This window comes from Arvicanthis niloticus, chromosome 9 (genome assembly GCF_011762505.2).
Source record: "Arvicanthis niloticus isolate mArvNil1 chromosome 9, mArvNil1.pat.X, whole genome shotgun sequence".
NCBI classification, from domain to species: domain Eukaryota; kingdom Metazoa; phylum Chordata; class Mammalia; order Rodentia; family Muridae; genus Arvicanthis; species Arvicanthis niloticus.
Genome location: NC_047666.1, coordinates 62,432,919 through 62,453,340, shown reverse-complemented (window position 1 = coordinate 62,453,340; position 20,422 = coordinate 62,432,919). Strand labels below are relative to the sequence as shown.

The window sequence follows — 20,422 nt, the reverse complement described above, 5'->3', positions numbered from 1 at the left end:
AGGCTACCCTGAGTGTCCTAACAAAATCTTGTTTCCAAAAAGTAAAATGCAAAGGTTTCAGTATTACCTTTAGGTCTCATATCTTGATTTCTCCCAGATTTACTAGAGCAGACACCATATAATTTTCTCTCTTTTATTTCAAACTATCCAAGAAGCAGTGTTCCCCGAAAAATATTACCTGACACATCAAACTCAAATTATCTCATGTTAGAGTCTTATCACTCAACAGAGCCACTCAAACATTTCACTGAACACTAAGAATGGGAAACTCCAAACTTGCCTCTGTTTCTATAAGCTACACCATAAAGACTATCGTAATCAGAGTCCTTGTGTCTCCACAGGAGAATGCATCTCTGACAAAATGCAAGCCCGTTTAGTGGCTTCACCTGAGCACTTCCCAGTTCACTCCTGTTGAGTACCAGTGACCATGAAAGGTAACAAAGAAACAGTACCAATTTTTTACACAAAAACCTCCTGGGTACCATATGAAACAATAAGAAAAGGCCATTTTCCCTCTCACTGCAAGCGCTCGTGTTGGTTACTTCAATAATTCTATCACACTGTAAAGGAAAAAAAGAAAGAAAGAAAAACCATTCGAGATGACCCCATATTTCCCCAAGTCATTAAACCAAGATTGTCTTACCCTCTCTCTCTCTTCCTCCTGTCGTCTTATTCCTTCTCCTTTCCAGGGCTCCTGAACTTTCTGGAAACAAATTGTCTAAGTTACAGAGGCCAGTAAGGAAAGCCACCAGAGAACTGTGGAGAACCTCAGAAGTTGACTGTCAGCAATTTGGAAAGCAGACAGCTTCCCCAACCAACAATCCAAGGATGGAAGGGCGAGAGTCAAAGGCGTTCAGTGACACCCACTAAGTGTACATAAGGGAAATAAAGCCAGTTCCCCAAAACTAAGATGAATCCTATCAGCAGCATTTGGGTTCCACTCCTAGGCTCAGACACTTAATTCTTCACTCCCCCAGGGCTACAGGGAACCAGGAGTCAGAGATGAACGAGGGTCCCTGCTCCTGGGAAGTGGCTTTAGAAAGCAAAGCTGAGGGTAGGGGGGATGCCCTCGCCCTTGTGTCAGGCACAGTGCCAAGTTCAGGCCCAGCCACTTCCTCTAGCCTCGCCCCCCCCTCCACACACACACACACTTCAGCTAGGACTTCGCCCCCTTCCTACCCAAGGCCTTGTGCCAACAAGTACCTCCTTCAACCTTCAGTGGTCTATATATTGGAGACTCCCAGCTGTCCCCCTAAAACCTTCGCTCCCCTGAGACACCGAACTGGGTCCTTCCTCCCGATGTCAAGTCCCACTCCTTCCTCAAAGACCGGTCTTTGGGACGTCCCTCCTTCACCCCTCCAGGGAGCTGAACTCTGCCACCCACCAGACAGGCACCCGCCCCCTAAACCCCCCCCCATTCCTCCTCATCGCCCGCTCCTCCACAACCACTTCCGGTTCCGGGACAGACACACTTACAGTCACATCGTGGACCCCCCCCTCCCCACTCGCCCAAGGAAAAGGGGAGGGGGGAGGAGCAAGGGGCTTGGCGCGCACCGACTGCAGCGGCGCGAGACTCACCAGGCGGCGGCGGCGACGGCGGCGGCGCCGGCGCCAGCGCCAGAGCCAGTGCGCGGGAGGGGCGGCGTTCCCAGGGAAAGGAAGCAGCCGAGGGAGTGGGAGGACCCGCAGGGCGCGGGATAGGAAACGCAAGGCGGGGCGCGCCGGCATGCACTGCAGGCGCGAGACGGACTCCCTACACTCGCACGGGCTGCGCGCGAGACACCCGCAGGGCGGGGGCGCGAGGCAGCGTGGGGGCCCCCCCCCGCCCTCCTGAACACTCACCCGGAAGTGGTGCTGCGGCTCGTGCTCCCGGGAACCCCAATTCCTCCACGCCCACTTTCCTCCCCCCCACCCCCCCAACAGCCTCAATGAGCAGTCGTTTCGTGGAGAAGGCGGGAGAGCCGGAAACGAAAACGGGGTGCTGGGGGGGGGAAGGAGGAAAATAGCGGGGGGAGGACGGCAGCAGGAAACGGGGGGGGGGGGGGCGGAGAGTTCAGAGACCGAGTCACTTCCGAGAGCGGCTAGGACACATCCGGCGCTGTTAGGGCTCGGGCATATTTAGGGCAGAAGTTACGACAAGTAAGGGCGGAAGTAGCTCCTAGCAGGGGACCTGTAGAGCGCTGGGTGGATGTGACGCCCAGACGGAAGTGAAGGCAGGTTCTGGTAAAGGGCTGAAGCTGAGCATTAGAAGAGCGCTCCCGGGCTTCCGGAAGAGACTTCTGGGGAAGTGGGAGGATGGAAGCTAGACGGGTTCATGAATTATGCATCAAGGTGCTAAAGACGGTTTAGATTTCCCCTCTTTCTCTAGATTAATCTTACTTTTATATGCATGTATCTGTGCAAATGCAGGCCAGGTGTGTGCAGGTGCCCTCAGCAGACCATTGGAGTTTTAGACAGCTTCGAGCTTCCCTGTGTGCCTGCTGGGAACCGAACCTCCGGTCCTCCGGAGGAACAGCTAGCACTCCTTACAGTTGAACCAACGCTTCAGCCCCAAAGAGACCGTGCGGAATCTTAAAAGACAGGAATCACAGCTCATTTCCGAATGGACTAGGTCGTTGTAGGGAGTTAACTTTTTTTCTTGGATCTTTCTGAATGTCTTTTTGCTGAGCTTGGGTGGGGAAATTCTCATTTCTTTGAATATTCAAGAAAGGTAAGAATGTCCAGCCGGGCAGTGGTGGCGCACGCCTATAATCCCAGCACTTGGGAGGCAGAAGCAGGCGGATTTCTGAGTTCGAGGCCAGCCTGGTCTACAGAGTGAGTTCCAGGACAGCCAGGACTACACAGAGAAACCCTATCTTGAAAAACCAAAAAGAAAAAAAAAAAGAAAGAAAGAAAGAATGTCCATAGTTGTTTGAGGTTTCGGGATCAGTGCTATTAAAGTTCAATTGGTCTTCCTCTGACCACACCGTTACTCTTTTCGCTTTGATCTTCAGTTGTTGTATCAACAGATCCCAGAATTTATTAAGCATTCCAGTAAACATTCGTTACATAAATGAACAATTCATTATGAACTATTGCAGGAAACTTTCCCTGATTGCTGTAACCTACAGTTTCTTTTACTTTCACAGCATTTGCTGTGTCTTTGTCGTTTCCTTTTTATTTATTTATTCATTCACTTATTTTTGAGACAGGGTTTCTCTGTGTAGCCCTGGCTGTTCTGGAACCTCTCTCTCTCTGCAAACCAGGCTGTCCTTGAACTCAGACACCCATCTGCTTCTGCCTCCCACCACCCAGCTATGTCTTTGTCTTTGAGACAGGATCTTACATTGGTGTATTTAAAACTGGCCTTGAATTCTTGATCCGATTTCCTCCACCTCCTGAGTGATAAGATTCTGTGCCTTTCTTAGTCTATTGTTTTTACTGTTAATAAATTTGTATGTCTGAATCCCTACTAAGATTGTCAGGGAAGAAACTTCACATTAGATACTGAAATAATATATGTGTAAAATCACAGATGCTGAAAAGATCAGCTTCCTTCTATCCTAACTTGAGCCTTCCTTAAGCTGCTAAACTGCTAGCATGTAACAGCCCCAAGGTAGGATGGGGCAATGGGACTAAACGTCATAAATGCCTGCTTTACGTCCCATCTGCTACTTTCACTAATCTGCTAGGCTCTGAGACCCCCCAACCTCTCTAAAGACTATAACTGTTAGTAATTTCCTTGATTCTGCAGGTTCCTGGTGGGTCTCCTGGGCCAGCTTCCTCTGCTTCAAGTGGCCAGTGATTAAAGAACATGGTTACCAGAAATCCATCTCGGAACCAAACCTGGAAAGAATCTTTAGTATTTAAAATAATTTTTTGTTTAGTTATGTGTTTATTTAGTAAGTGTATGTAGTCACAGGTCTGCACAGCAGGATCCAATCTCTCTGAGCTCAGGTCTGTCTCAGCTCATGCAAATTTGAGTTCCGTAGTAAGAAAGCAAAATTATTCTACCAAAGAACTGTGATCTTATTCTACAGATAATTAAAGTGAGACTCTCAGGTTAAGTGACTTCTCTCCTCAAAGTCACAGCCAGGAATAGCAAAATTTACTTTTATATGTTTGTTTGTTTAAAATAGGTCTCACTATGTAGCTCTGGCTAGCCTGGGATTCCCTATGTAGATCAGGTTGACCAGCCAGTGTTGTCTATTTTTGGAGACAGAATCTCTTGTAACCCAGTCTGGCCACAAACTTGCTAGGATAACTTTGAATTTCCAATGCTGCTGCCTCAGTGGTTCTCCTCGGTGCTGAATTATAGATGTAAGTCACCATACTTTTCATTTGTTTTTTTATGTTTGTGTCTGTGTGGAGGCCAGCAGTCGTTATTAGATGTCTTCCTTAATTCCTGTGCTCATTTGTTTTCCTGTTGAGATTGGGTCTCAAACTGACCATAAGGCTCACCAATTCAATGACATCATCTGGCTCTCAAGCCCCATGATCCTTCCTGCCTGCCTCCCCAAGGCTGAAATTAACATGACCAGTATTTTCATGTGGGTGCTGGGGACCAGACCCAGATCCTTATACTTACATGGAAAGCATTTTACAAACTCATCTATCTCTCAGCACTGTTTTGTTTTCATATTTTGAGATAGTCTCACAGAGCTCAGACTGACCCAAACTTAGCACATAGCTGAGATGGCCTTGAACTTCTCAATCCTCTTGTCTCTGACACCCAGATACCGGAATTATAAGCGTAAGCTATTATGCCAAGTTGTCTCTTCCTTTTAATTACAGTTTTGAGCGTAGCGCTCACTCTTCTGTTGATTTCAGCGGCAAATTAGCAGGATAAAGAGTTAAGTGATAAAGCTGTAATATACCTGTAATCCCAGCGTTCAAGAGGCTGGGGCAGTATTCAGAGTTATGGGCTGGCCAGCCTGGGTTATATAGAGAGACTCTGCCTTCAAAAGAGAAGGTGAAAGAAAAGGAAGAAGGGAGGAGGAGGAAAGAAATATAGAAGCAAAATAGTAGTTCCCGAAAGTCCTGGTTCCCAGCTCCGCCTCCTCTGTACATTCATCCACCATTTTCTGAGCCCCCGTGTCCCGGCAGCCCTCCTCCTGCCTTTTGCTATAAGAAGCCACTTTTAAGTTCCTAGAACAAAGCCTTAGAGCAGTAAATGTGGGACACAGTGGGGTGGGGAAGAGGGCTGTTAATTTTAGCCTGGGGTTCTCCAGCTGGCACAGTTTCCATCTTGAATCATTTCCACACCCTGAACTCTGCTAGAAAATCCCTCCTCCTGGGGGCTTCCCCATCCCCTGCTTTGGTCCACCACAAAGGTAAGCATTCCAGAAACGTAAGTGCCTAGGAGAACCTTGGCTGAGTCATTTGATGTACTCCCTCAACAAAGAGAGTTTGGTGATGGGAGATGATGCCTCCCTCAAACTGGGCTTGTGACTTGTGGCCCCCAGGAAACCTTCAGTTCTCAAAAGAGCAGCTTGGTCCTTGTTCTTTTTCTCCTCTCTAACTCTATTGTCTGAAGACCTGAAGCCCCAAGTCACTGTTGGAGCTTTAAGAAACAGAAAAATTAAGGTCTGTTCCCCACGGCCCAAGTGTCGTCATGGTTAGCAAGACACTGACCCAATCTGGCAAAATTCCTCTAGGCCATCCAAACATCCCGATTGTCTTCTCTCTCCCATCTCTCTAGCCATCTGCCTTTCATGGGGGAGAGGGCATCTGGGGAAATGGAACAGGTGAAACTACCAGTGTCTCACTGGTATATTTAATTTATTTAAATTTAGGAGGACTGCAGTCTAATCAGATGGCAATTAATTCCTTGTTCATTAGGGGACTTCATGTGTGCCTTTTGCATATGGATGAGCCAGAGGGTCACACTGTCCCTCTAAAGAGAGAGTTGTGGAAGGTGAGAGCCCAGGAGGCCCTTCAAACAGAAGCATCTTGCCCTTCTACGCCAAGTGCTCTTTCATTCCCACCCTCCTTGGCAAGGACTCCAGCCCTGTGGGGAAAGCTGGAAAGGTTAAGGAGGCTTCTTCCCTTACCTTCCACATAGCCCTTCCTTCCTTCCCTACCTACCTCACCCAGCCACTCAGTTTCCTCCTGGCCCCCTCCCTTTCCATTCCCTCTGGAATCTGCTGGTACACTGTGTTGCCAGCCCTCCTCAGAAGGCTTGCTTGCCTCATACCCCTGCTGGTTGGTTCTTGGTTCATTACTCCGGTTGCTGCTTTCTGCTGGAGCAGGCTGTCCTAACACTACTCTTGTCCTAAGACATACACTCCTTGCTTCCCACACTCGTTATTGTGTGCTTTAGGGGCTCAGCCACAACACCTTCAGCATCTAAAACACACCTACCAGCACACATACTCTCTCTCTGTCTGTCTGTCTGTCTGTCTGTCTGTCTCTCTCTCTCTCTCTCTCTCTCTCTCTCTCTCTCTCTCTCTCTCACACACACACACACACACACACACACACACACATACACACTCCTATTTATAGCATCAAAGATAAAACACATAGAGGCAGGTCCATCCCAGTCAGCCCACACTGCCCTCTTGGATACTATGTCTCCTACTTCCCTGGGGCTACCCATTTCCAGAGAGCAGGTGAGGCACAGATGGGGGTTGGGGCCGGGAGAAACAGGACACAAGACCTAGGTGGTTTCCACAGCAACAGAGCCTAGCAACAGCTGAGAAACTGATGTGTGGGCTTTACTAGGGCTGTTAAAGAGCCAAACCTAGAATTGGGACCTCAGAGGTGACTGATCCCAGCTGGGCAGCCTGTGTTCCCTCCCCAGACACACCCCTTGATTCCACCCCCACACCTTAGCAAGTGGGAAAACCACACTGAGCTGCACCCAGGGCTCCTGGTGCAGCAGAGCTTTTTTGGCGGGCAGTCGTGGGCAGGCCCACGTTAAGGCGCAAGGATGAAAATAGAGCAGGTAGAGCACCCTCTCCTAGGGCTCACCCATCCTCTCCCTTTGACCCTTTATCCTCTGCCTTAGCTGTCTTGCTCAGTGTGGTGTGGTGACTCATGCCTGTAATGCCAGCATTCAGGAGGCCATAGCGGGAGAATCTAGTATGGGCCAGCCTGGACTACAGGGTGAGAGACTGTCTCAAATCAAGCAGTTGCTTTTCCGGCTTGTCCCATTGCCTATCCTAAGAAATGTCCCTACTTTCTCCGTCTTCAGTGTCTCTTGACCCTCACTAATAAGGAACAAGCAAGCCTTACAGACACTTGGGACGCCACTTCCTCTCCCGCTGGGCTCTTTCTCCTCTAGAGCCTCTCTCCAGTTCCTTCCTTCATCCTGTCCTAAGTTAAGGTATCCATCAGTCTCCAGCTTCTGGTAGAGCAGGCCAGGTGACAATCTAGTCTAAAGAAGTTCCTCTTCTCCCCTTTCCCTCCCAGTCTTTCTGCCCATCCTCTTCTGTGTGTATGTGGTGGGGCTGGGGGTGGGAATTATAAGGCAAAACGGGGAACTAAATTATCTTGCAAAGGCTTTATTTGAAAATTTTGAAACTTACATCCCACAAGATTATCACCACAAGAAGAAAGAGATAATACAAAAATATATATCACAGCATGGGAGCCAGGTAAGAGGGAGAAGGGAGTTGGAGAGATGGACGAGAAAGAGGGAAGAACCTGAAGAACGGGAAAGGGAGAGGGAAGGAGGGGACATGAGGGGATGTGAAGGGACCCAGGAAGAGAAGGGTGGATATGGAGGCAGAGCTCCCAATGGCCTTGAACCAGCTGGCTTCAGTTCCTGGCAGCCTAGGTACATTTAGGGAGGCCTTAGGGGAGGCTAGGAGGTGGAGGACCTGTTGAGGGGGCTCCGAATTCCATACAGACACACACGCAGACAGCCTGGACAGACAAGACGAGGGACTTGGGAGGGAAGGGAGGGCATGGGAGTCCCTTTTCATGTAGTGCAGCAGGCGACTCCCCCAAACGCATACTTCTGATGACAGTTTAACCATTGGGCCTCACTACCCCCATTCCTGTGGGGGAGCCCTCAGTAATGCCAGCATCCTTGGAATGGAATGGAAGGGTGGTGAGACATAAGACATGAATGGGGCCATGACAAATGATACAAGGAGCCCCTAGCTCACCTCCCACCCACATCTAGGGCAGCATGCAAGGGCCACAGAAGCTAGACCAGTGGGTGTTGATGAGGCAGAGTGGGCACACTATGCCACGTACTCAGGCCAGAAATGCTCATGCCCAGTCTGAGATGGGCACAGAGAATGTAAAGAGGCAGGACATAGGCAACACAAGAGAGAGAGCGAGGAGCCAGCTGAGCAGATGTGGATGGGGACACAGCAGAGGAGCAGCGTGGAGAGCGTGACTGTGCTATGGCCTGTGAGGGTGTGGGTGAGTGTGCAAGGCTTTCATGTGAATGTGCAAGGGTGGGAATGGGAGACCCCAGTCGCTGGAGGACAAACGCTTGGGCTTGCCCATGGGATTAGTGAGTGTCCCAGGTTGTGTGCAAGGACAGGAGCTAGGAGCCCCCCACCATGGCCCCAATTCCCCATGGTTGCCCCACCCTCAGTGGATGGTGGCTATGCTGGCCACTTGGCCTCCTGCTTGGCAGCACCCCAACATGGGGGGCATCACAGATTCACCAGGGGAATCCTGAGAGGAAGAGGGAAAATGTGTAGTCAGGAACCAAGGAGTAGGCTGCAGCTGAAGGAGAAGTCAGGGTTAAGAGGGCACAGCTGGAATTTAAGGGTGGTAAGGAGACTAGGACAGAGAGCTGGGGGAGGGAGCCCCATTCCCCTTGGAGAGGATCTGACTAGCCCCCTCGGGAGGCCCAAGAACCAGATCAGGAAAATTGTCATGGACTGCACTGGGGAAGACCACCCACCCAGGAAAGATAACTGAAGGTCTAGAGACCTACATTGCCTTCCCTCCTCACCCTCCCATCCCATAGGCCCCTCCCATCCCATCACCCTCACCGGTTCAACTGGAAGGCTGGAGCCCCCTTAGGCTGGGGCATCCCAGGCCGGGGTCCCCCTCGGGGTTCCTCATGGTCAGGGGTGGGGGTAGGCGAGTCCCCAAAAGCCCCCAGCACAGTGACTCCAGCAGGAGACAGGTCCGTCAGTGGTTGCTGGCTCTCCTCCTGCCTCAGGGCACCTTGCTGCCCTGAGGGCCTGCGACGCTTCTGGCTACGGTCCCAGCTTGTGCATCAGAAGGAAAGAGATCTCACAAACTCGAGTACTCTCTATGTCAGTCCAGCATCCCTGGTTAACCCAACTTCTCCCTCCCCAACACCCCGAACTTCTCCGCAGCAAAGACACTGGCTTCTGAGACCATCAGGCTATTCCTTCTGCTTCCCTCTAGACCCCAAGCTTAATGCCTCCTTCCCCACCAATACAAAGCCCCTTAAAACTGTCCCTTGCCACACTGATGTCACAAGGAGCCACTGTTCTCCTCTGCAGGTACTTGGCAGATTTAGTTCAGGCTCAAAGTCAGCTAATGACTTGGGCACCTGAATCTAACGATTCTCTCAGTAAAGTGTGAAGGACTGTGTGACCCACTATTAAATGCATACAAAGAAAGCTCCCGATTTTCTTCCTCCTGGACAGAAGCCTCAAGAAAGGGTTCTGCATCCTGGTTCAGTTTTCTCTGTCGCAGAGAACTGCCCACCAAAGCCCCCAGTTTAGATAAATAACTCCCTTCTCTCCCACTACCCTTGTGTTTTCTTCTGGAAGAATCCGCACTGCTTTCCCTCAGTCCTCCTCCATTCCAGTTAGCTTTCCTCAAGCTTTTCCCCCTTCATGTTTCCCGTGAAACTTGCCCCTGGTCTTGCCTTGTGTCCGGCCTTTACACACCTCTAGGCGTCTGTCTCCCCCAGCTTACCAGAACTTGAAGATGATGCCAGTGGCCACGAGAACAATGATGATGGATATGGTGATGGTAACGTAGAGCTGAGGGTCCACACCTGGTGAAGAGGGAAGAAGGCTGTTGGGAGGCCTGAGGCAGGTTCAAAGTGGGTGTGGCCGGGTGCTTCCATACGACTCCACACTGCCTGTTTCCTCTGAACTCTCCCTCGTCTCCTGTAATCAACTTTCTCCTGACCTGTCAGCTCCTCTACTTTTCCAAACATTACATGTACCAAATCTTGCACATACATGTGATGAGGGTGAGGCTCCAAGGTCAGACAGAACTATCCTCCTGTACAGAAATGGAGGTAGAGGTATCAGATTACCTTCCCTAAGCTAGTGTCCAGCACAGTATGTGCTAACACATTCCCTGGTAGTGAGTGACGGTCCTCCATGGCTTCCCTCTGCCTGGAATACCCATTCTGTTTCTAAGATCTCCCCTGAGCCCCAGGGCAAAACAGTCTCTCACTTCTCTATTTTCCTAAAAACATTCTGTACGTGCCTCTCTTAGGGTGTTTATTATGTTGACTCATCCCCAAGTGTTTCCACATCTGCCTTCAGCAATGGACCTGAACTCCTCCAGAGTGCACACAGCAGCTCCACCTCTGCATCCTTTGTCAGCCTAGAACCTGGACATTTGCTGGAAACACTCGTAGATAAAGCCTCGATCTCGGCAGATCATAGTCTTCAACACCCACCCCCCAAACACACACACACACACACACACACACACACACACACCTGCCAGCCCTGCTCACTCACCTTCTCCACGCCCACCAAACAGGAAGGGCCTCAAGGTAGCAGGTGTTTCCCCAAGGATGAGCCCGTCTCCATCATCCCGCATGGAGTCTGAGTTGGGGTGCGGAGTAGCCAGCCCATGTGGGGCTGCAAAACCATAGTCCAGGGGCAGAAATCCAGGATTGACAGAGTTGGGGTCCCCTCCATCCTCCCGAGATACTGTGGGACCCCACACTATAGCCCAAGGGTACTGAGATGAGGGAGGCCCCTCCTCAAATCCTGACGGGGTAGCAGGAGGAGCAGTGCCTGGCAGAACTTGCCGACGTGATCTTGGGACCCGTGGGGATCGGCTTGGCGGAGGCGCCCGCTCCCAAACACACACGTGTCGAGGGGCTGAAGGCCCACCCCGGACGCAGGGGGGACGGGCTGGGGCTGGTGGGGATCGATGGGAGGAGCCCTGAGCAGGCGGTGATAGGGGTAGCAACAGCAGTGGCCAGAGAGGGAGGAGTTGGGACAGCAGTTGAGCAGGCCTAGAGGAAGGGAGAGAAAGCAGGTGAGACCCAGGCCACAGGCTCATGTATGAAAAGGGTAGGTTCACAGTAGGAGTCTTGGGTGCCTCCTTCCAGGTTTCTCTGCTTGAGCAGGTGTGTGTTAGGAAGACCCTGGCCTCATTTTTGTCTCTTCCCAAGAGGACAATCCTCAATAGGCCCCAAGTTGGTCTAGGCAGTAAGGGGGCCCAATCCCCCAGGGGAAGTGGTCTCCAAGCTCCCTCTGCTGGGCCAAACTTACCACATTATGCACTCTGGATTTGAGGTCTTCCTTAGCTGTGACCCAGATTTTTGGCCTTTACTGAAGGAAAAAATGTGGGTGTCACACCCTAATTTGGCCTGTGTATTCCCCCAGCTCATCCATCCACCAACCCTGCTCCTTCCTGCCCCACCCGGGCTGCACAATTACCAGCCATGCTCCTGCTTCCCAGAATCCACTGTTTCTTGGCATACTTTTAGGGGGAAACTCCCTAAAGTAGCCCCCTGCCCCACCTCCAGCATCCCAGATGGGTCCTGTTACCTCCTAGCCCCTGTGTCTGTCTACTCTTGCCTCTTTGGCTTCTTCCTTCTCACTTCCTCTGCCCACAGCTCCAGGCTTCTTGGATCTTAATTTAGAGCCAAGAACCTTGTGATTCCCTGAGCACCTACCGCTAGGGAGGGAGTTTTCGAGTGGGGGAGGGAAGGGAAGTCAATCTTAGTGAGTGTTGGGGGTGGGGGGGTGGGATGCTAGAAGCCTGGTCACCGGTCACCTCTTGTAGCAGCACCAGGCACTTCTTTTGTGATGAAGCCTAGAAGCTAGCTGCCTTTTCAGACAAGTGGGAGAAAATTGTAGGTGGGAGGAAAGCTACAGGACAAGGTTTGGGTTTTGCTCTTGCTGTTTAACTACCCGAATGCATAGGTGCATTCTGAAAGAAGGCGGAGTTCGAAGGAAGCCACCCCCTCAACTGTGGCTGCTCCCGGTCAAAGTCCTAGGAGAGTCTAGATGGTTGGTTCTGAAAGGAGGTGCAATCTCCAAACTGAGGGTGCTGAACCCCGAGGGGCTAGGATCTTCAGAGAGAAGGCGCATGTGACACCCCGTGTCTTCTGGATTCCCAGTCTAGGTCTGCATGTTGAATACCCCCAGGGAGTAAGCCAGGGAGGGGAGTGGGGTGTGAGAGGTGAAGGGCTGAGGGGGGGAAAGGTGGTCAAAAGTGAGAAAATGGACAGCAGCTGGGAAGGGAGGAGACGGGGAGGGAAGGGGGCTACAGGAAACTGGCCGAGGATGCTGGAGAGAAAAGAAGGCAGGGAGGGAAAAGAGAATAGACTTCAGGCAGGAGGATGGAGGGGGTCTGGTCAGGACAGAAGCAAAGAGAGTAGAAGAGAAAAAGAAGGTGGAGACCAGAGATGGGGAGAAAGTCATTGAGATAGGTTAGAACATGGTGTTGAAGGCAAAATCAAAAAGGAAGGGACTGGAGGAAAAACAGAACAGCAAAGATGGAGGAGTTGGGAATTGTTTCTTGAAATTTAAAGAGATACGGAGACAGAGCTGGAGGCTAGGTGAAAGAGAAGGGAAAGGAAAGAGGCGGGGGGGGGGGCGGCTTGGTGGGAGGAGGTTAGAGACGAGAGGGAAGAAATGGTAGGCGAACCAGTGGAGCGGATAAGGACTCAGCGACACCAGTGGCCCACTACTCCAGGGCACACCTGCCTCGTCGTCGTCGTCGGCTACAACCCACCACCACCACCAATGTCAACTCCAGCCCCTTCACACACCCCGTACCCCTTTGTCACCCCCTCCAGGAAGTCCGCAGTCCCCAAACTGGTGCGCCACCCCACCCCCTTCGCGCTCCTCACCGACCTGTTGTGCGCAGAAGACGAACTGGGGGTGGGGTGGGGGAACCGGGCCCCATCTCTAGCCGACCCCCCAATCCCGCCAATCCCACAGGCCTGTGCTCCCTGGACATCGGCGCGAACCGGGAAAATGAGGAAAAGATTGGACATGGGATTTGGAGGGAGCACCCAGAGCGGAAAGGGGACCTGAGGCAGGAGGATGCCCGAAGCTGCAGGATGAGCTAAAGGCGGGATGGAGGCAGACGCGGAGACGTTGACTGCTGCACCAAGAGGGTAGGATGGAGTCAGGACAGCGGAGGGATGGAGGGCACGGTGGAAAGGAGCTCTGGGCGACTGGAAGCGGCTAGAAACCGCGCCAGGAGGGGCGGGGGGCGAAGGGCGCGGAGCTGGCACTGGGGAGGGCAGAGCCTGCTCCCCACGGGTAGGGGCTTTGGGTCCCCCCTCACTCACCTGCATGCCTGGTGTGGCGGCACGACGACTGCAGGCGCTGGGAGCTGTGCGGGGCTGGGGGGTCGCAGAAGCGGGTGGGGCGCCGGGCATGGTCGGGAGGTTTGGCTGGCAGCGAGGAGCTGGAGCCGGAGGGGGGCGGGCGCCCGGGGCGCGGGGCGGCGGCGGCGGTGGCGGCGGCGGGAGATGCTCGCTTCGGCTGGGCTCGGCTAGGCTCGGCTGGGCTCGGCTGGGTTCGGCAGGCGACTAGGACCACTTGGTCTCCGCCTCTCCTTCTCACGTCTGTAGGCCACGCACGACTTAACCCTCCATTTGCCACGCTGCGAGCTCAGCTTTTGTCCCAGGTGCAAGGTTGGGAAGAGGAGCAGGGATGGGAGGAGGGGCGCGACCTCCAGTCCTTCAGGTTGAGACCGCAAGCTTCCCCTCTACCTAAGCGCAGCTTCATAGACCTCATGATTTCTGACTGCCCCTCCCGCCCCCAAGCAGTTCTGAGATTCTGAGTCACCCAAAGATTTGAGTCCCCAACTCTGGCCAGGGTGGAAAGGGAGATCAAGGCCATGGGTGAGAGGACCAGTGAGGGGTGGGAGAGAAGACAGCATACACAAATTGGAGTTCCCTCAACAGATCAACCCCCCATTTCATTCTGATCCTGCTTATAATTTATTGTCTCTGAAGTAACCCAAACAGTCCTTAAATGGTTCAAGACTCATTTACTGTACTTATGGTTTTTAAGGAGGCCCCGTAGATTCCTGCCTCTGGGTATCTCCAATTTTCTTTCCTAAGGATTTCTGCGGAGCAGCCTCAGTGCAGCTGTCAAGTGTTCCTAGACGGGGCACTAGAAGCCTGCCTCGAGGCTTCACACCCTGCTATTCCCTCCAGAGGCCTTTTTCATGGCCGTTCACAAATGGTCCATACCAGTCTCACTTAGATTCAGGCTTCTGAAAGCCCTGTTCTAATCTCTTAATTCCCTTGACCTGGGCCATGGAGATGGCTCAGGGAACAAGGTGCTTGCCACCAAGCCTGACTACCTGGGTTCTATCCCCAGGACCCACACGGTGGAAGGAAAGAACTGTCACTTTTAAGTTGTCACCAGACCCCTGAACAAGTGGTATGACTCATACACTAAATAGATGTAATAAAAGAATTCCTCTGACCCCACCCATTTATATCTAACCCTTCTCCCTGCATTACCACCAACCCTGCACCCCAAACTTCTAGGGAACTGTACTTTCCTGGTTTCCCTCCAACTTCCCTGGCTGTTCTTCCTCAGCTCTGACCTCTACTTGTTGGAGCCTCCGAGGGCTTAGTCCTTGGCCTTCTTTTCTTTCCTCTTTCTTTGTCCAGTGATCTCATCCAGTCCCAGGGCTTAAACACTCTGTAAATGTCAGTGAGTCCTAAATTTACAAATGAGTGCCAGACTCATTTGTCCAACCGCCCACTTGACATATCCACTCCAATGTCTAATAGTCAGGCAGGCCTAATGTGACTCAAACAGACGGCTTGAACCACCCCAACCCCAACCCTTTTCTGTCCAGTGCTCTTCATCCTAGGACATGACAGCTCCTTGTTGTTCAAGCTAAAAGTGTTTTGATTTCCAGTCCCTTCCCTGTACCTGCATCTCCAGCAGGTGCTACGGCCTACACTTTGAGCGCACATCCAGGGTCTGCTCCCTTCACCTTACGGTTAGAGGCCTGATCCACGCCGTCATCCTACATCTGAAAGAGTAGTATCCTCTCAGGCTCTCCTTCATGTCTGTTCTCATCTTTTACAAAATACTCTTTACAGTTACTGATAACATTTTGAAATCTAAACCGTATCATGCTCTCCTCTTTCACAATATTCAAGGGCTGGTGAGATGGCTCAGCAGGGCCATCAAAGGTGACAACCTAAGTTTGCTACTCAAGACCCACAGGGTGGAGGGAGAGTATTAACTCCTACAAAGTTGTCCTCTGACCGCCACATGTGAGCAGGTGCACGTGCACACCCTAAATAAGTACAGTGGGAAAGCCACTGGTGTGTGTCTCCTTCATAAACAGTGCTTCTGCCAAAGCAGACTCCCTGCCGTTCCAGAGCTTCAGAAGCCACTCTCAGAAACCATAGACTTTGATCCCTCTTCCCCTGATGCTTCTCTATTTTGACCTGGATGGCTCTTCCTTGACCAAAACCTAAAGGGGTCTCCATTTCATCCGTGTTTCTTTGTCATTTCTGGGCCATCGCTCTCTGGCATGGTTTTCTATCTGTTTGCTATTTATCATCTTCCCACAAACACTGAGAGAAAGCATCTTGCTTGTTGTCTTTGCCCAACATCCTGACTGCAGCTTTGTCACATGGTAAAAGCTCCATCCTCATTGCTTGGGGACTGGCCCCTGCCCACTCTGGACTCCCTTCATTCTCTCCTTTGCACCCCCCTGCTTTTCCTCTCCATCCTCCTGCATTCCCTCATCTCTTCGCTCTGCCCTCAGACACACCCCTCCTGGCCATCCATCCTCCTCCTTCTGCCCTTAGCACCCTCATTACTCCAGCACTCCCGCCTCCAGGAAGGAAGCCTGCTGTTGAGACCAGCATCCACAGCAGCCGCTCTCCTTCTTGCCTGTCCCTGACAGCCGTTCATTCCAAGTCAAAACAACAGTGAGTCAGAGAGATGCCCTCCCTTCCAGTGTCTCCCAGTGGCAGGAGAAAGACAGTGCACACATCTGATGAAAGCACAGCTGCCGGGCATTGCAAGAGAGTGACTCCCGCCACTGCCTAGCCTCCGAGGGAACATTAGTAAGCTCTGTTGGGCTCATTGTAATCTCATGAGGACCGCATTTTCGAACGCATGTGTGTTCAGCAAAATAGTGCCTTGAACAGGAAGTTTTGCATCACAATTAATTATTTTTACTGTTTTTTATTCCTTTCAACATATTTACTTACATGAGACAGAGTCTCTTACCGTCTGGCCTGGCCTTGAATTCACTATGTAGCTGAGGGTAACCTTGAACTCCTGACCTTCTGACTTCATTTCCTTAAGTGTTGGGGATTACGGGAATGCAGCACCAGACTCAGACATCAGCAAATATTTTCCGAACATTAACTACAAGCTGGGTAGGGCACTGGACCAGGGCATACAGTGAAGAGCAAGAACAAAGTCACCACAATCTTTGTGACTTACAATTTAGTAAGGGAGACATGTGCTAGGCTGGAGGCGTGAGTCACTGGTAGAGCACGTGCCTTGCATGTGCAAGGCTCTGGTGTCTTTATTACTATTGCTGTACTCAGAGACTGTTCCCAGTGTTTGTCTGGGCGAATTTCGGTCTGTTTGTAGCCCAGGCTGGCTTTGAATGTGCAATCTTCCTACCTCAACATCCTGAGTACTGGTATCATAGGTCTGGAAAATTTCTGTGTTTTCATTTAAAAAGAAAAAAAAAATACGTGTCCTTGTGCCCTAGTGCATGTTTGGAGGTCAGAGGACAGCTTGCTGAAGCACCGGCCCTTTTCTACCATGTGGCTCCCAGGATTGAACTCAGGCCGTCACACTTGGTGGCAGGTGCATTTGTTCACTGAACCACCACCAGCTGGCTCCGTATTTCTGGGCTTCTTCCTTTCCTCAGATGTGTTCTCTCTCTCTCTCTCTCTCTCTCTCTCTCTCTCTCTCTCTCTCTCTGTCTCTGTCTCTCTCTCTCTCTGTCTCTGTCTCTCTCTGAGCTGATGGTTGTGCTGCCTTATTAATGAAACAGGAGCTGGCAGAGTTCTTACCACCCCCGTCTTCCTATACCACTGCTCTTCTGGTGGACCCCAAAGTTATCATTGCAGCCACTGCCCCCCCTTCACACCCATATCTAAGCCTTCCTGCCCCTCTCTCTACTTGATTATCACCAGCTGTGTGCAACCATGTTGAACTTTCTTAAGACGGATCCTCCTTGGCTGCCTTTCTCTGCTTCCCACAATGGGAGGGTCTTCTCCAGTGATGGCCTCTACTCAGCGGCTCCTCCTCTGCTCCCCCCTCCCCTTTCTCCTTGTCTCCTATAAATGCAGATCTAAAGGGTTTGCATTTATAATTCACTATCTGTTGTTTTAAGATAGAGTCTCTCACTGTATAGCCCTGGCTGTCCTGGAATTCCCTATGGAGACCAGACTGGCCTCTCTAGTTTGCAACGGTATTCCTGCCTCTGCCTTACAAGCTCTGGCATTACACGCAAGGGTCCCCACTTCCCAATCTGTAATTCATATTCTGTGTGAAAATCAGTTCACAGAACAGCAGGTTCCTCTGTGGTATCTTCACATGTACTCATGTACCTCACTTTGCTGGATTCTCCTCCCATCCCCCTGCCCCCCGCCTTCTTGCCCCTCTCTACCACTCTGCCCCCTTCTGCTTCTCTACCTTTCATGTTCTATTGTTCTCCCCTCCCCTCACTTGAGGCCTCTTTTTTCCTGTTTTATGAACCTTTTCTGGTTTCCCAGCATTTACCCACATTCACTCCCACGGCATGCGTTATTTAACAATTAGCAGCTAGGATCCCCATCTGAGAGAGAACATGCAGTGTCTAGCTTTCTGAGCCACGGTTATCTTAATTAATATCATATTTTCAACTTCCAGTGATTACCCTGCAGACTTCATACTTGCATTTTTCTCTGTGGCACGATGAAATGGCATTGTTTCTATGGACAACATTTTCCCAACCCACTTATCTGTTGAGAGACATCTAGGCTGATTCTGCTTTCTCCATATCGTGAAGAGTGCAATAATAAAACATAAACAAGCATGCATCTCTGTGACGGGATGCAGAATCCTTTGAGTATATGCCTAAGCTATTACGGCTGGACCATGTGGTAGTTCTAGTTGTATTGTTTTGAGAATCCTCTACGTTGATCCATACAGTGAGCACTCTGCATGTTCCTACGAGCAGTGGGTAAGGTCCTCTTGCCCCACACTATTGTCAACATTTGCTGCCATTTGCTTTCTACATAGAAGCCATTTTGACAGGAGATGGGAAACTCATGGGATCTGGGGATTGAGTTCAGGTCTTCATTCAGGCTTGGCAGCAAGCACCTGTACCCATTGACCTATGTCACCACAGTATGAGTGTACCGTCTACATACATGTGTCTGCAGGTACTAACGCAGACACACGTGAAGGCCAAAGCAAGTGATTTGGTGTCTTCCTCTGTCCCTGCTCACCACATTGCGTGGAGACAGCGTCTCCCGCCCAGGGTTACAAGCACACATAGTCATGCCTAACCTTTTGTGTGGATGCTGGGGACTTTAACTGAGGTCCTCGCACTTTCAAAACAAGCACTTTTACCCACTGAGCCATCTCCTCAGACCCTTGAATACCTTAAAAATACTTATCGGCCAACTATAGTTTGTATAAAGTATACTAAAGTATGAGTTTTTTTAATTAAAAATGTTTATCTCTTAAAATCAATAAAAAAATTTCTAATGATATTCGATATTCTGGTCTACCCATAGATCAGTGCCCAGTTCATCACCAGAGAGGCTTCCTCAGCTGATGGCAACAGATGCAGAGACCCACAGGCAAACATTAGGTGGGAAGAGAGCCCAGATCGGAGATCTCCACTGGATCCTTCCCCTTGGAGCACCTGGCTCCCTGAAGAAGAGTCAGAGGGAGAACTGTAAAATCCCAAGGGAACAAGGACTCCATAAGAACACGGCACACAGAATCAATTAAGCGAGGCTCATAAGAGCTCACAGAGACTGAAGCAGCAGCCATGGAGTCTTGTGTGGGCCTATGTTAAGTCCTGTGCATGTATGTTATGGTTGTCAGCTTGGTGTTTTCGTAGGACTCTCAACAATGGGGGTGGGTGTCTCTGACTCCGCTGCCTGTTCTTCAGACCCTTTCCTCCTGCTGAGGTATTTGGTCCAGCCTTGCTATAAGGGTTTGTGCCTTGTCTTAGTGCATCTTGTACCATGTTCGACTGATGTCCCTGAGAGGCCTGCTCTTTTCTGAAGGGTAACAGAGGAGGCGTGGATCTGGGGGAGACAGGAAGTGGGAAGGGAAACTGGGAGGAGTGGAAGGAAGGGAAACTGCAGTTGGGATGTTTTGTGTGAGAGAGGAATACATTTTTAAAAAATTATTTCTTCTAATGGGTGATTTGTCTGTGTATTCTGGTGTCTGCAGAGACCAGAAGAGGGTGTGAATCCTCTGGAACTGGAGTTGCAGATGGTTGTGAGCCACTATTCAGGGGCTGAGAACCAAACATGGGTCCTCTGGAAGAACACATGCTCTTGATTGCTGAGTCATCTCTCAAGCCTCCCCCTTGTCCTTCTTTAGATACTTTTAGTCAGTTCATTGGCCCACTTACTGATGGGCAGGTTTATTCATATATGTGTTTAATATTTATAATTATTTAAATATTCTAGATAACAGTGCCTTGTTTGAAATATAGCTGACACGGATATTCTCTGATTCTATAGACTACTTTTTATAATTTGTTTTGCTATACAGATGCTTTTAAATTTTATGTAATCCTATTTCTCAGTTCCTGGAGCTATTTCCTGTTATTAGGATTCTGCTTGGCAATGTCCTGCCTGTGCCTGTCTATATCCTGAAGTGTTTGTCTGGTGCTTTCCCTACGGTGTTGTCAGTGTTTTCAGTTTCATATTAAGGTCGCTGATATGGTTTGAGTTAACTTTTGTGCATAGTAAGAGGCAAGAACCTGGGGCTGGAGAGATGGCTCAGTGGTTAAGAGCACTGACTGCTCTTCCAGAAGTCCTGAGTTCAATTCCCAGCAACTGCATGGTGGCTCACACAATCTGTAATCGAATCTGATGCCCTCTTCTAATGTGTCTGAAAACAGCTACAGTGGACTCATAAATAAAAATTAAAAAAAAAAAAAAAAAAAAGCAAGAACCTGCCTTTACTTTTCTATAGGTGGATGAGGTGGACGTCTGGTCTTACCACCATTTGTGGAAAATGGTATTTCTTTTTGCCAGTGTACATTTTCAAAACTTCTATAAAAAGGAGAAGGGGAAAAAAAATCCAGGCAGTGGTGG

General features: G+C 50.5%; 2 protein-coding genes and 1 long non-coding RNA gene across 14 annotated transcripts in view; 1 reads left to right on the top strand and 2 right to left on the bottom strand.

Annotated features, from left to right (window-relative positions):
• Znf384 (zinc finger protein 384) overlaps positions 1–1,923 on the bottom strand; it is a 32,425-nt gene extending 30,502 nt beyond the window's left edge. For 8 of the 11 annotated variants that reach the window (XM_076940567.1, XM_076940572.1, XM_076940570.1 and 5 more), the window contains exons 1-2: positions 1,579–1,836; positions 644–703 (exon numbers count right to left, since the gene is read on the bottom strand). The gene's annotated coding sequence lies outside the window, so the exon portion shown is untranslated. The other 3 variants (XM_034512671.2, XM_076940568.1, XM_034512670.2) reach the window with 3 other exon arrangements.
• A 5,550-nt stretch (positions 1,924–7,473) lies between these two features.
• Pianp (PILR alpha associated neural protein) lies at positions 7,474–13,641 on the bottom strand. Of its 2 annotated transcripts, none has more exons than XM_034512432.2 (6): positions 13,433–13,641; positions 11,397–11,456; positions 10,632–11,137; positions 9,847–9,928; positions 8,943–9,164; positions 7,474–8,619 (listed from the first exon to the last, which is right to left on the bottom strand). In XM_034512432.2, the coding sequence occupies exons 2-6, from the start codon at positions 11,399–11,401 to the stop codon at positions 8,598–8,600; spliced, it is 837 nt and encodes a 278-aa protein (XP_034368323.1). In that variant the 5' UTR covers positions 11,402–11,456; positions 13,433–13,641; the 3' UTR covers positions 7,474–8,597. The 2 variants fall into 2 exon arrangements, with proteins under 2 accessions (XP_034368323.1, XP_076796677.1); XM_076940562.1 differs by lacking the exon at positions 13,433–13,641 and adding an exon at positions 11,676–11,829.
• Positions 11,880–20,231, top strand: LOC143443527 (uncharacterized). Its single transcript, XR_013112608.1, has 3 exons — positions 11,880–12,255; positions 13,077–13,255; positions 18,878–20,231. It is a non-coding gene; the product is annotated as an uncharacterized LOC143443527 (long non-coding RNA).
• Positions 20,232–20,422: the final 191 nt, after the last annotated feature.